Below are 12,733 nucleotides of genomic sequence, written 5' to 3'. Positions count from 1 at the left end.
ATTTATTTAAAAAGGAAAACAATAAATAATTTTTTTTACAAACGGAGCCTATATTCTTTGACTACACATTTAAAAATAATTTGATCACAACGTCAGCTGTACTGTATTTGTTGTGAGAAATAAATACTGTTGTTTTGAGAAATGAATTGCTGGAATCATTTTTTTAATATTTATTTTAAAAAAAAAACAATAAATAATTTTTTTTTACAAACGGAGCCTATATTCTTTGACTACACATTTAAAAATAATTTGATCACAACGTCAGCTGTACTGTATTTGTTGTGAGAAATAAATACTGTTGTTTTGAGAAATGAATTGCTGGAATCATTTTTTTAATATTTATTTAAAAAGAAAAACAATAAATAATTTTTTTTACAAACGGAGCCTATATTCTCTGACTACACATTTAAAAATAATTTGATCACCGCCGGAAGCTGCTCAGAAAACAACATAAAAAGAAATCGCCAAAGTGCCAACAGATTAATTTTTTTTTTAAAATGATAGTTGCGTGAAATTAAGTGGATATTTCCTAAAAAATAGAAGCCATTGTTGACGCTTGCGTAGTTTGACTGTCTCCCTCTACGGTCCACACCAACCAATACACCATTTCTCTTTGACTCTCTCTATAAAACCCTCCGTTAGCTCTAAACAAAGAACCAAAACAAGCATTTCTGGAAATAGAGCTATCAGTTATGCCTTCTTGTTCAACCACCACACCTCCTCTCACAACCGCCGATCAAGGTGGTGGCACGGCGATCTCGGACGTCCATCCCGACATCATCCAGACCCACATCCTCACCCGACTTGACGGCCCCACTCTCGCCTCCTCGGCGTGCGCATCGTCCCACATGCACGCCCTCTCCACCGAAGAAAAACTCTGGCGGGACATCTGCACCGCCACCTGGCCCTCCATCGACCACCCCCGTATCCGCCACGTCATCTCCTCGTTCCCATCCGGACACCGCTCCTTCTTCTCGGATTCATTTCTAGCCCTCGATCACCGCTCTCCGGCGCCGAAGAATCGACCCCACCGTCCATCTCTCCCGTCGGAGCTAATTTCCGCCGTCGATATTCACTACAAGCACGAGCTTATCTTCTCCAAAGTCCAAGAGTCCGAAACCGAGACTGCCTCGTTCCTCTGCTCGCCTTTCCGGGTCGACCTACTTGACGAGAAAGAGTCCGTTCGAACGCCGATACGACACGTCGGAGAGGGCGAAGCGTGGCTCAAGAGCCTCGAGGAGAACTTGACCCTGACCTGGATCGTCATCGACCCGTCCCGAAATTGCGCGGCGAACGTGTCCAGCCAGAGACCCGTGTCGGTGCAACGGCACTGGTTGACCGGGGAGATACAGGTCCGGTTCGCGACGATCATGTCGGGCGAAATGTCGTCGTCGTCGGTGTTGGTACAGTGCGGGGTGGTGGTCACGTGCGGGGGGAAGGTGGGAGGGGAGGTGCACGTGGGGCAGGTAAGCTTGCAGGTGGAGGACATGGAGGGGAAGCATATGAACGGGAGGGACAGTTTGGTAATTTTGCAGGCCGCCATGGAAAGCGGGAGGAGAAAGAAGGAGAGGTCAGGTGAAGGGAAAGAGAGGTTCGAGGAGTTTTTGGAGATGCAGAGGGAGACGAAGAAGAGAAGGGCCGGCTCGATATATTTGATGGCCTTATGCGGCCTTAGGCCAGAAGATGTTTAAGTGAAATTTTATTTATATTTTAATATTAAATAAATATATTTATTTTTTAACATATCCACACAAGGAGCGGATGACTCGAACTAGCGACTTTCGCTTTATGAGGCATAATCTCCAGCCGATTGAACTACCCCTTAAAGACAATAAATATTTTTATTTTTATTTAAAAATAATTCTTCTCAGATTCAATATTATATTGTTAGTACAACCGTATGTATTTGTATGAGTCTTTGACTCAAGTTGAATGTACAATTTTAGGGTGGATGAATGTTGTAACGTTGTTTTATTGTATCAAAGAAAGTTCAACTTTCCTTAAAAAAAAAAAAAAAAAAAAAAATTATATTGCTAGTAATAAAATCTATATAATTTTATTTTTTGCTACATAATTTTATTATTCAATAAAAATTAAATTTTTCACATTTTCTTTTGATTATTGAAAATTTCTTCACAAAAGTTGAAGCACATCCGTGTTTGTATTTTTCTTTTAAGTACATAACAGTGATTTTTTTTTTTTTTTTTTGACAAAATTATCATATAAAGAGAGGAAAAAGAAAAGAAAATACCCCCAAATTGAATTAGTATCACCACTCCCCAGTCCCCAACCGATGAAAAAAGAAAAAGAAAAAAAAGAAGGATAAACGTGGCTGTTCAACAGCCATGCTTTGATTGCGTTCCCATCAATAATCAAAAGGATGACCAAAAAAATACAAAAGGAAAAGGTGTGACTGTGCGTGCTGCCTAGCCTGCCTTCACGAGAACATAAAATCTTGTGGAAGAAAGGTCTTGAAGACCTCTAAATATCAAAAAAGAAATCGAAAATAAATTGCAGATTTGACCTTGGGTATGAGAGATTGTCGAAGGAGGGGCAGAGATGAGGCGAGAGGTGGCTACGGCGATCTTGGATTCTTGGGCTTCTTATCATATGGCTGCTGGAGGAAATTGTAGAGCATTTCAATTAGTAGTTTTGGTAATTTGTTGGAGAGATTGTTCAAGTAGGATTTGTGTCTTTTTTTCTTTCAAGAAAAAAAAGTTCATATTTGTGGTTTTTGAGCCTTTTTTTTTTGGCCAACTTTGTGTTCTATCTTCTGATTCTTGATTGGGTTAAATATATGCTTCGATTCTGACTCTACAAATTATCACTTTTTGATTTTTGAGCCCCATCCGTCAATTTAAGCCGTCAATGCCAATGGAAACCGGGTCATGTGCACGGCACGTGACCCTTTTTGCCCAAAAACCCGAGAATGCCCTTCCCTCTACACACGGAAATTCTCATGGTGCCCTTTGAAATAATGCAATTAATTACTGAAATAAATAGCCAACTTAAAAATAGTTATTACAAGAATGTCATTCGGTAATAATGTGATTTGGATTTGGTTTTTTACTTTGGGTAGATCGTGGCTTTTTACATTGGTTATTTTCTAGGGTTACCGAACAGACTGTGTCGTGCCGACGAGGGGGTTGAAGATGGGATTGTGTCGACCAATTGTGCCTTACGATTGTGCCACTGACTGTGCCGGCCGACCGATTGTTATTTGTGAACCGACTGTGCCGACTAATTTGTGGAGAACGAACCGACGCGAGGGTGTCGATTTTTGGCCGATTTCTAGGTGCATTTCTTGCCCTTTTTTGGCCAGTTTCTGGGTGCATTTCTTGCCGGTGTTTTGCTGACTGAAGACGAGATGCTGGGTTTTTTTGCTGATTAAGTCTGGGTGGGTGACGAGTGTGTTGACTGTGCCAAGCCGAAGGAGGAACTGGGTGCCGAGGAATTTCCAAGCTGTTGCCGAGTGATTTCCAAGCTCCTCTTTCAGCGGGTTGCCCTGCCTTACCAAACCTACTAGCATTGTGAGTTTTTTAGACTGCCCAAACCCATGACAGTATGTATAATGCCTTTTATTTTGCCGTGTTGTTTGTTTATTGGGGTATTTTCAATACCAACATGTTCATGTGGGTGGGGTTGTCTTATTTGCTTGTTTGTTCAATTGGTTTGGTTGTAATAATGGTCCACTAATAATGTAGACATTGTTGACAATTGTTGTAGTGGATAGAGAGCTATGCCTCATGGTGGGTCACAATGACCCAAATTGTTTAGTGGTCCACTTCTGCAAATATTTAAATCACCTACTTTTAACTAAATAATTTCATATCTATGGCTGTTTTAGGGTACCTCTTCTCCTCCATAATATTAATACTGTTAATTAGGTATTTTAATAATGTTGTCTCTGTTGAGATCCTTAACTTAATGGGGCCACATTTCCTCCAACTTGTGTGTACTAACCAATGAAAGCATGCCAAATGAGGAACTTAAACCGAATTAGACTCAACTATCCTGAAACATAGAAACGTGTCAGATTCATATGGGAAATAGTATTTTCCAGTATACGATAGATTGGCAAGCTGTGATTTGTTGATAAAACTGAGGGATAATACCATAATTAATTTACCATAGAGTAATCATTGACACCATAAAACTTCAAGGGTTTATTCTTGATTGTTTTAAAATTTTAAAATTTCTGATCTTTTAAAATCAACATCGTTTTAAAATGTTAAATGATCGTTGAATAAAATGAAATAAAATCTTGATTGTTTTACAACATGCTTTAGTTTAGTGTATATTCTTTTTCTAGCTGAGTCACTTTGACCTACATATACAATATATTTATTGGTTTATTTACTCTTTTTTGTTGTGTAGATGGCTAGACGAGAGTTTTTGTTCGAGGTACATTATGGAGGGTACATTGATAGGAGGTTCACGAATACGTATGTTGGTGGAGATATTGATGTGTACAAAGAGGGTATTGAGCATGACAAGTTGTCATTTTCAATTGTTGAAGGTATTGCAAAAACTTATGGGTACAAATCTGGGGACTTAATTTACTACATACTGTCGGGTTGTACACTTAGAAATGGCTTGAAATTAATTACATCAAACTTTGATGTACATGAAATGGTTAAAGCCCACTTAGGTCTACCAATTGTGGAGTTATACATCAATTCATTTAGTGAGTCCATACCTGACATTGGTGAGGAGAATAGTGATGATGGTAATTGTGATGATGAGAAGGGGTATTCTATGATCGAGAGAGACGTTCATATTGGGATGAGGTGGATGAACCTGATCTGTTCGTTGAGAATAATGATGTTCTTGGGCCATCTATGGGGGGGGGGGGGGGGGGGGGGAGAGAAATTCTTTTGTAAGCACTCAATTCACCATTCATTTATATCTGTTGGTTTATTAATAATTTGGTATACCCTAATTAACAAGATTTTATAGACCCAGGGCAATGTTAACATAGTAAGAATGTATGGACCTCCTATAACAAGAAGTCGATCTTAGCCTCAAAGTAATGCTACTGTGAGTAATCAATACAATTGTTATTTTTGTTGAATTTTATTTCAATTGTTAGCTAACAACATTGCTTTAATTTGAATTTACAGTTTCAAGGTACTTTCAATACGGTGAGATTATATGGACCTCCCCAACCATCAACGTCTACTCTGTCATTAGGGTCTTATGAGGCTGGAGGGTATAATCAGGCATTAGGGTCATCTCAGGTAGGATGGTCTTCTCATCTAGTAGGGTCTTCATCAAGGCCTTTAACTAGATTGTAGAATATTGTCCCGACAGTGGAAAAGGCCATAGAAGTATTTGAGGCAAATCAGAGAAAGAGGAAGAACCCAAAAATGGAAAAAACATTAGGGCCTCAGTGGCTGATTTATTGTTGTGTTATAATAGTATGTTATTTGATATTTAAGTGATGAACAAGTTAGTTTTTGACTTAAGTGATGGATCACAACATGTTATTTGATGCTAAAATGATGGATTTGATATTTGATGCTTAAGTGATAGATATGGTATGTTATTTGATACCTAAGGTGATGAACAGGTTATTTGATGTTTGGTGCTTAAGTAATCATTCCTCATGTTATATTGGATATATATGTTATTCCTCATGTTGCTTTACAGGAAGGTACATAACATTCAAAACATACAAGTTTGAAATCACAAAAAGTAGTACAACTGTTTCCATAATTTCATTATAACATCAAGATAGTACCACTACTTCCACTATAACCACTAAAATAAAATACTAAAAGCAAAATGATTACTAATGTTGTAGCCCAAAACATCTTCCCATTATTTCAACCCAACCCCAACTCCCGCCGTAGTTGATCATAATATTCTTTGCATTTTCTTTCAATCAATTCCTTAACTCTGTCATTATCTGCAAGTCTTCTCTCTTTCATTTGTTGCAGATGTTCCGTTAATCTCTTCTCGTAAGCAAACATCTCCTTAAAAATCACAATCACCGGCTTTCTGCATTAAAAAAAAAAAAAGTAGGCAAAAATGTCATAAACTACTAACGATGAAATATAACACAAAGCTAAATTCAAAAATTACCTTATAGTTAATACATTCGTACAACTTTTTACCAGGATTGGACGTAGTCCAAGAGTTCCTAACACGTGCAGGAAATCCACAATAACATAACGGAGGACTACTTGACAAATCAATAGTCGTAGACATTTAGTAATGCACACACAAAATATTGCATGCAACATTTCATCAAACACCCATCAAACACCCATTCATGCATTTCATCAAACACCCAGTGTGGCATTACATCAAACACCTACTCTGCATCATCAAAATCCCATCAAACACCCATTCATGCATTTCATCAAACACCCATTGTGGCATTACATCAAACACCCACTTTGCATCACTAAAATCCCATCAAACACCCATTTATATGCATTTCATCAAACACCCATTGTGGCATTACATCAAACACCTACTTTGCATCACCAAAATCCCATCAAACACAAACTCATCAAACACCCATTCATGCATTTCATCAAACACCCATTGTGGCATTACACAAACTCACTCTGCATCACCAAAATCCCATCAAACACAAATCCATCAAACACCCGTTCATATGCATTTCATCAAACACCCATTGTGGCATTACATCAAATACTTACTCTGCATCACAAAAATCCCATCAAACACAAATCCATCAAAGACCCATTCATATGCATTTCATCAAACACCTATTCAAACAATGGGTATGAATAAAAGAAAGCAAAGAAAATGGACTATAGAGTAACCGGCGTGTGGGGGGCGAAGGCGAAGTCGACCGGAGTCGTCGGTTTCTTGCTGGGAGATGATTGGCAAGGTCTGCTGAAAATCGAGGGCGAGCGACGTCGCCAGCGTGTGGGGAGACAACATGCAGGGTCTGCCGAAAATGAGTGTGATGAAGACTATCGAGGTCGTCTTCAACATGTAGAAGTCGAGTTCCCATGGTTTTAGCCGTGGGAATTTCAGTGTGTAGATGGAGGGGCATTCTCGGGTTTTTGGGCTAAAAGGGTCACGTGCCATGCACATGACCTAGTTTCCGTTGGCATTGACGGCTTAAATGGACGGATGAGGCTAAAAAATAAAAAAGTGGTAGTTTGGGGGGCCAGAATCAAAGCATTGGTATTTTGGGGGGCAATCTGGAGAAAGAGTGGTAGTTTGGGAGACTAAGATATATTTAACCCTTGTTGATTTTTTGTGGGAGTGAGAATCTTCCAAAATAGAGATAATTAATGACTGTTTGTTTTAGTATTAATTGTTTGGTGTTTTTTGCATCTGAATTTTTTTATGGCGGTTTAAGAGACTCCTAAAGAAGAGATAAATAGGGGACAAAATAGATAATGAATTGTTTTTCCTCCTTTCCTCAATAGACTATAATTTTACCTTTGACAAATGTAATTTTTGGGGCCTTCTTCTTTGGGGGCCTTAGGCAACCGCTTAAGTCGCCTAAGGAAAGAGTCGACACTGATGAATAGAAAGGAGAAGAGAGAGAGGGCTTTGGACATGCTTTTCATTTTCACTGGGGTTGCCATTTTCGTGGCATTCTGGTCTTTTGTTTTGTTCAGATAGGGAAACCGTTAGTCTTACAGTTACTATGCAGTTGATATCAGTAGCACACAGCAAACGAAGAAGAGAAAAGGAAAAGGGAAAGCATTCATTATATGATTAAATTTATTCACAATTTTTGATTGGATCAGGAAAAAGAATTAATAAGTGCAATGCTATTGTAAGATTTTCTCTCCATTGTATCACAATTTACTAAACCATTTTACTGGTTTATTTAATTTGAGTATTAATTATATTATGGATTTTATTGTAAAAGGGGTTTGAGTTTACTACAATATGCCATAATTTTTTCTTTTGCCTTTTCTTTTTGGTTAGTTGCCTGCTCCTTTCTCGATTCCTCGTCAGAGCCCTCCCGGAGATGGTTTCCCTCTAGCTTTTCTAAGGCTAGGGGAGTTTTTTGACCCTCCATGGTGTGAACCAGTGGAGGTTAGATATCTCCTAGCCACTAGGGCTGTGGAGTTTTGTTTCCCCCGGCTTTTGCTTGTGATGGTTGGTGGTCCTCCTAGCCTTTGAGCTATGGAGTTTTTTTCTTTCCTTTTCTGTCTTGCTTTCTTTTTTAGTTTTTTTCTTATAGAAGCTTCACATGTAGTCGGTTGAGGGGAATGGACGTTCTTGGGTTGTCTCCGATGAAGGCATTTTGGCAGTGCTTTTTGGGTGATATTTTTTTGGAGCTAGATTTGTGGTCTCCGGCTAGTTTTCTTAAGACACACGCCCTTCTTTAGTGGTCGTCGGCTTCCTCTGGTCCGGTAGCATCAAGCCACGGCCGTGATGGGCTGTCCTGCTCGGTGCGTGGCCAGCACGCGCCAGGGCGTTCTCTCCCTGGATCCGTGGGTGAGGGACACGACCGTCGTTTTTTCGGTTGTGGTTTGGCGGAGTTTGGTGGCTCTGGGGGTCGTCCGCTGCTGGGAGGGTTTCTGAAGACGGTGAGTGGCTTGCACGCACTGGCTCCAGCGACGACGTCTCCCGACACTCTTTGCTTTGTGGTTTCTGTTTTGTGTTATTCCTTTGTTTCTCATGTCACAGTTTGCCTTGTATTGCTCAAATTTTGCTGGGATATCTGTTGGCTTAGCTTGGAGTTAGATCAGTCATCTTTTCTATTAGAGTGTGCGTTATTGTAAAGAGATGCTCAAAATGTTTGTTCTTGTAAGATTTGTGTACTGCCTATGCAGCTGTTTTTTAAGTCAGATTCTTCTAGTTTAGAGTGTAGGGAGTCTTGTACCTCTATTCTCAAGATGTATGCCTTCGGGCTTTTTCAACAATTTATAATAGCACATGCTATTTGTTAAAAAAAAAAGAAAAAAGAAAAAACTTGCCTGCTCCTTTACTGTATCGAATCACATTCAAAGTAATGCAAAAAAAAGAAAAAAAAAAAAAAAAAAAAAAAGGCCAAGATTAGAGGGTTTAAAATAGCTGGGCTAAGTTAAAAAATTAATTACACTTCCTATGGCTTCCAACTGCAAAATATTAATAAAAAAAAGTACTGTGTAATCAGAGTCGGCTGGAGCTATAGGCGGATTTGACGACCACTTAAGGTCCCCAATTAAAAAAGAAAAGAAAAGAAAAAGAAGAAAGGCTGATGAGTGCCAAATATTGTGTATTTGGACCCCTTGATTTACATTAGTTAGACCTTTAGCCTTATTATTTTCTGATGCTTTGGTTAATTTTTGTGTTTTTTATGTTTTGTAGGTCAATAAGTGAGAAATGACAAAATTCATGTGGAATTGCTTGGAAAATTTGGAAGTTCTGAAGAACTCGATCGATCGAATTTTGCCCGAAGTCGATCGATCGAATATTAATCGATCGATTGAAATTTCCCAGAACTTACTTTTGCAGAAGCGCTCCAGAACATCTAATCAGGAGCTTCTCCATGACAAAAAGCAGTTCTCCCTCTGATTTTCGCAGCAAAACACGCTGGTTTCGTGTTCTTGGTTGTCTCTAGCAAGAGAGGAACCCTAGAGGGGGCTAGAGGAGTCATTTTACATGGGTTTCTAGCCCTAATTTCCTTCTATAAAAGCCATAGCCATGCCTCCTTGTTGGAAAGTTCAGAGAACAGTAGCTAGGTTTAATTTCGTTCATTTCATAGTGTATTTCAGTAGCTTTTATTCTTAGACACTTTCTCTTTATAAAGCTTTTCTTTTATTTCCATGTTTGTTCTTCATTTTCTTGTGGTGTTCTTAGTCATGGAAGGCTAGTAACCATCAATTAAGGTTGATGATGAAACATTTCCATTGATGACACTCACACTCTTGTTATACTACTTGCACATTTGATGATATATCATATTTGTTGTTCAAGTTCCATTCATTTAAATGCTTTATCTTTTGCAATGAATGTGGTTGTTAGTAGATATAAGACATTTAATGTGTTTCAACCGATGGATACATTGTTTTATCGATTTGAATGATGATATCCATTGTGATTTGTTCATTGAATGGATACATTGGATAATTTGAATTCAAATGGGTACTCTTTGTGATTTATCTTTGAGTTGGATTCATTTAATGGTTCTAGAGTTTGTGGTTAAGACATTTGAATGACATCCAAAACTTAATGTTCTTTGGGTGTTCAAGTGGAAACCAAGAGTGTGAGTTGTTAGATTTGGTTTGGTAGATTCCTTAGCCTTAGTTCCTTTTAATTTGCATATTTAGTTTCATCTATTTTATTTAGTCTTTTACTCTTGAATCAATCCTCAAACTTTTGGAATTAGGTTAAAATGAAGTTGATTAAACAAGACACTAACATTTGACCATTTCCCTGTGGATTCGACCTCGCACTTGCACACACTATATTGCAAACGATTTGTGCGCTTGCGAGTACTCATTAAAACACACATCAAAGGCCTTAATTTCCATCAATACACTTTAATAAGGCCCCAAATTATGGTAAAAATAAATTTAAGAAATGCATTAAAATTAAAAAATGCTAAGAAGATATAAAAAGTCTCAAAAGTCATGAATGCCTTAATTATCAAAATTGAAGGCCTTAAGTTAAGTCCAACGTTCAAAAAAAATAGAATGAAAATAAATAAATGCTAAGAAGATATGGAAAGTCTCAAAAGTCTTACTTTTGAAGCCTTAATTACCAAAATTAAAGGCCTTAAGTTAAGTCTAATGTTCAAAGATAAAATATAATGAAAAAATAAAATAAAATAAATGCTTAGAAGATATGAAAAGTCTCAAAAGTCATGAATGCTTCAATTATCAAGATTGAATGCGTTAAGTTAAGTCCAACGTTCAAACTTCAAAGACAAAATACAATGAAAAAAAAAAAAAAAAAAGCTAAGAAGACGGAAATACCCTAAGTTTCCATTTCAAATTCTACTTTTTATAAGATCCTATCAAAAATCCTACTATGCAACTGAGATAACGTGACAATAAAAATTAGTATTTAAATCAACATTGCCTTATGAGAGCAAGACTCTAACCACTGAGCCAAGTAGGTAAGATTTATACCTGCCACATGGAGATTCCCTGGAGGAGCCCTTGCAGATAGACACAAAGAGAAATCGATAGTAATCGAAGTTGTCATCTTCTAGCTTTGCCACGCTTATCAATTACGTAAAAGTCTTATAGCAATTTATTAAATAACATTAATTACTCTTTTTTTTTTCTTTGTTAATTAAACGTCACCCCTTGATTCAAACATGTTAATTTATTTCTTGGTTAGATACATCCATTAATGAGCAGTCGCAATATATATATATATATATATATATATATATATATATCCTTTTCAAGCAAGTTGACCATGAGGGGGTTGCTTTGAATAAAAGGATCGATAGGAATGGTGCCTACTCTTTGAGACTAATCCTGCATAATTAGGCCAAGAATTTGAGCAAATTTTCAATAAGGGCCTTGAAATTAATTATGACACGGCTGTGTTTCAAAAATTGGGTCAGAAAATGTGACATGAGGATACCATTTGTACGTGTCATCATGCCCCATTTTCTCATTCAAAAATTATTTTATGCTGTTTATTTATTATTTTATAGGGAGGCTGTTTAATAATACAAAGGGTTGACTAGGTGTCTTGTAACAGAAGTGAGAGGTGAGTTGAAATACTTTTCGGATTAATTGTAGCAACTAGCTAGCTAGTTGGACTGGGAGAGAAAAATGTATGGGAAAAGTATCATCATCTCACCAAACACGCATAAACCGCAATGCATAAGGCGTTGCCCAACGAGGCATCTAGTCATGGGTGGAATTTGGCCAGCCATCTTACTCATCATCCATTATCCATCATCATCCATTATCCATCATCATCCATCATCACCCATGTCCCACAAAAACGATTTTTCCCACCGCCCAAAGAAATATAAATATGATTCAATTGGTTTCGTCGATCGCGCATTGGAATTGACCGAATTAAAAGCACTTTTTAAGGATAACAAATGTAAGGATAGAATACAGATTTTTGGACGATTAAACTAGCGACGAGTCGCCAATAAAATAAAAGTAAAAGCTATTGGGATGATGTACGTCGTCCGATAGGGCTAGCGAAAAACTTTTGATGCTTATGTCAAAAAAAACTACAAAAGTTAGTTTGAGGAAAAGTACCGTGTACTGCTTTTTTTTTTTTTATGAGATAGACTCTTTGTCCGACATGGTAACACCGGCGGCAATAGTAAGTGTGTTTGACAAAAGTTTTTAAGGTGAGTTTTTTGTTTTAAATAGTAATAAAAAGTAATTGAATGTTGTGATAAAAAATATAAATAATTTGTATGGAAAAGTGAAAAAGTTTTATTTTGTAGTATATTTTTTTTTTTAATTTTAATAGTAATAAAAAATTATTAATGTGATATAAAAAGTAAAAAGAGTTAGAACGTTTTGAAATTAACTTCTTTTTTTTTTTTTTTTTTTTTGAGAATTGAAAAATAAGAGGAGGAGAGGGGAAGAAGGTTGCCAAATAGAGCCGTTGGTTTTATTTCTTTATAACGCGTGACATACCATGTTAATTATAACACCCCAGAAAAATTTAGCTTTTTAAATAGAACCCAAAATAAATAAATAAATGAGATTAAAATTATTTTGTAAGATATAGTATAGCCCATGGGTTGTAAAGGCCCTTTCATTCAGACTAGTTTCTTGGCCTTTAATTATTCTGCTGACCCATTTATGTT

At 37.3% G+C, this 12,733-nt stretch overlaps 1 protein-coding gene across 1 annotated transcript; it reads left to right on the top strand.

The window, feature by feature from the left end:
* Positions 1 to 641: 641 nt before the first annotated feature.
* Positions 642 to 1,743, top strand: LOC133877524 (F-box protein At2g27310-like). The gene has a single exon (XM_062315859.1). The coding sequence runs from the start codon at positions 693 to 695 to the stop codon at positions 1,689 to 1,691; it is 999 nt and encodes a 332-aa protein (XP_062171843.1). The 5' UTR covers positions 642 to 692; the 3' UTR covers positions 1,692 to 1,743.
* Positions 1,744 to 12,733: the final 10,990 nt, after the last annotated feature.

This window comes from Alnus glutinosa, chromosome 9, assembly GCF_958979055.1.
Source record: "Alnus glutinosa chromosome 9, dhAlnGlut1.1, whole genome shotgun sequence".
Lineage (NCBI taxonomy): Eukaryota > Viridiplantae > Streptophyta > Magnoliopsida > Fagales > Betulaceae > Alnus > Alnus glutinosa.
The sequence above is the reverse complement of the archived record's forward strand: the minus strand, read 5'-3'. Positions and strand labels throughout refer to the sequence as shown.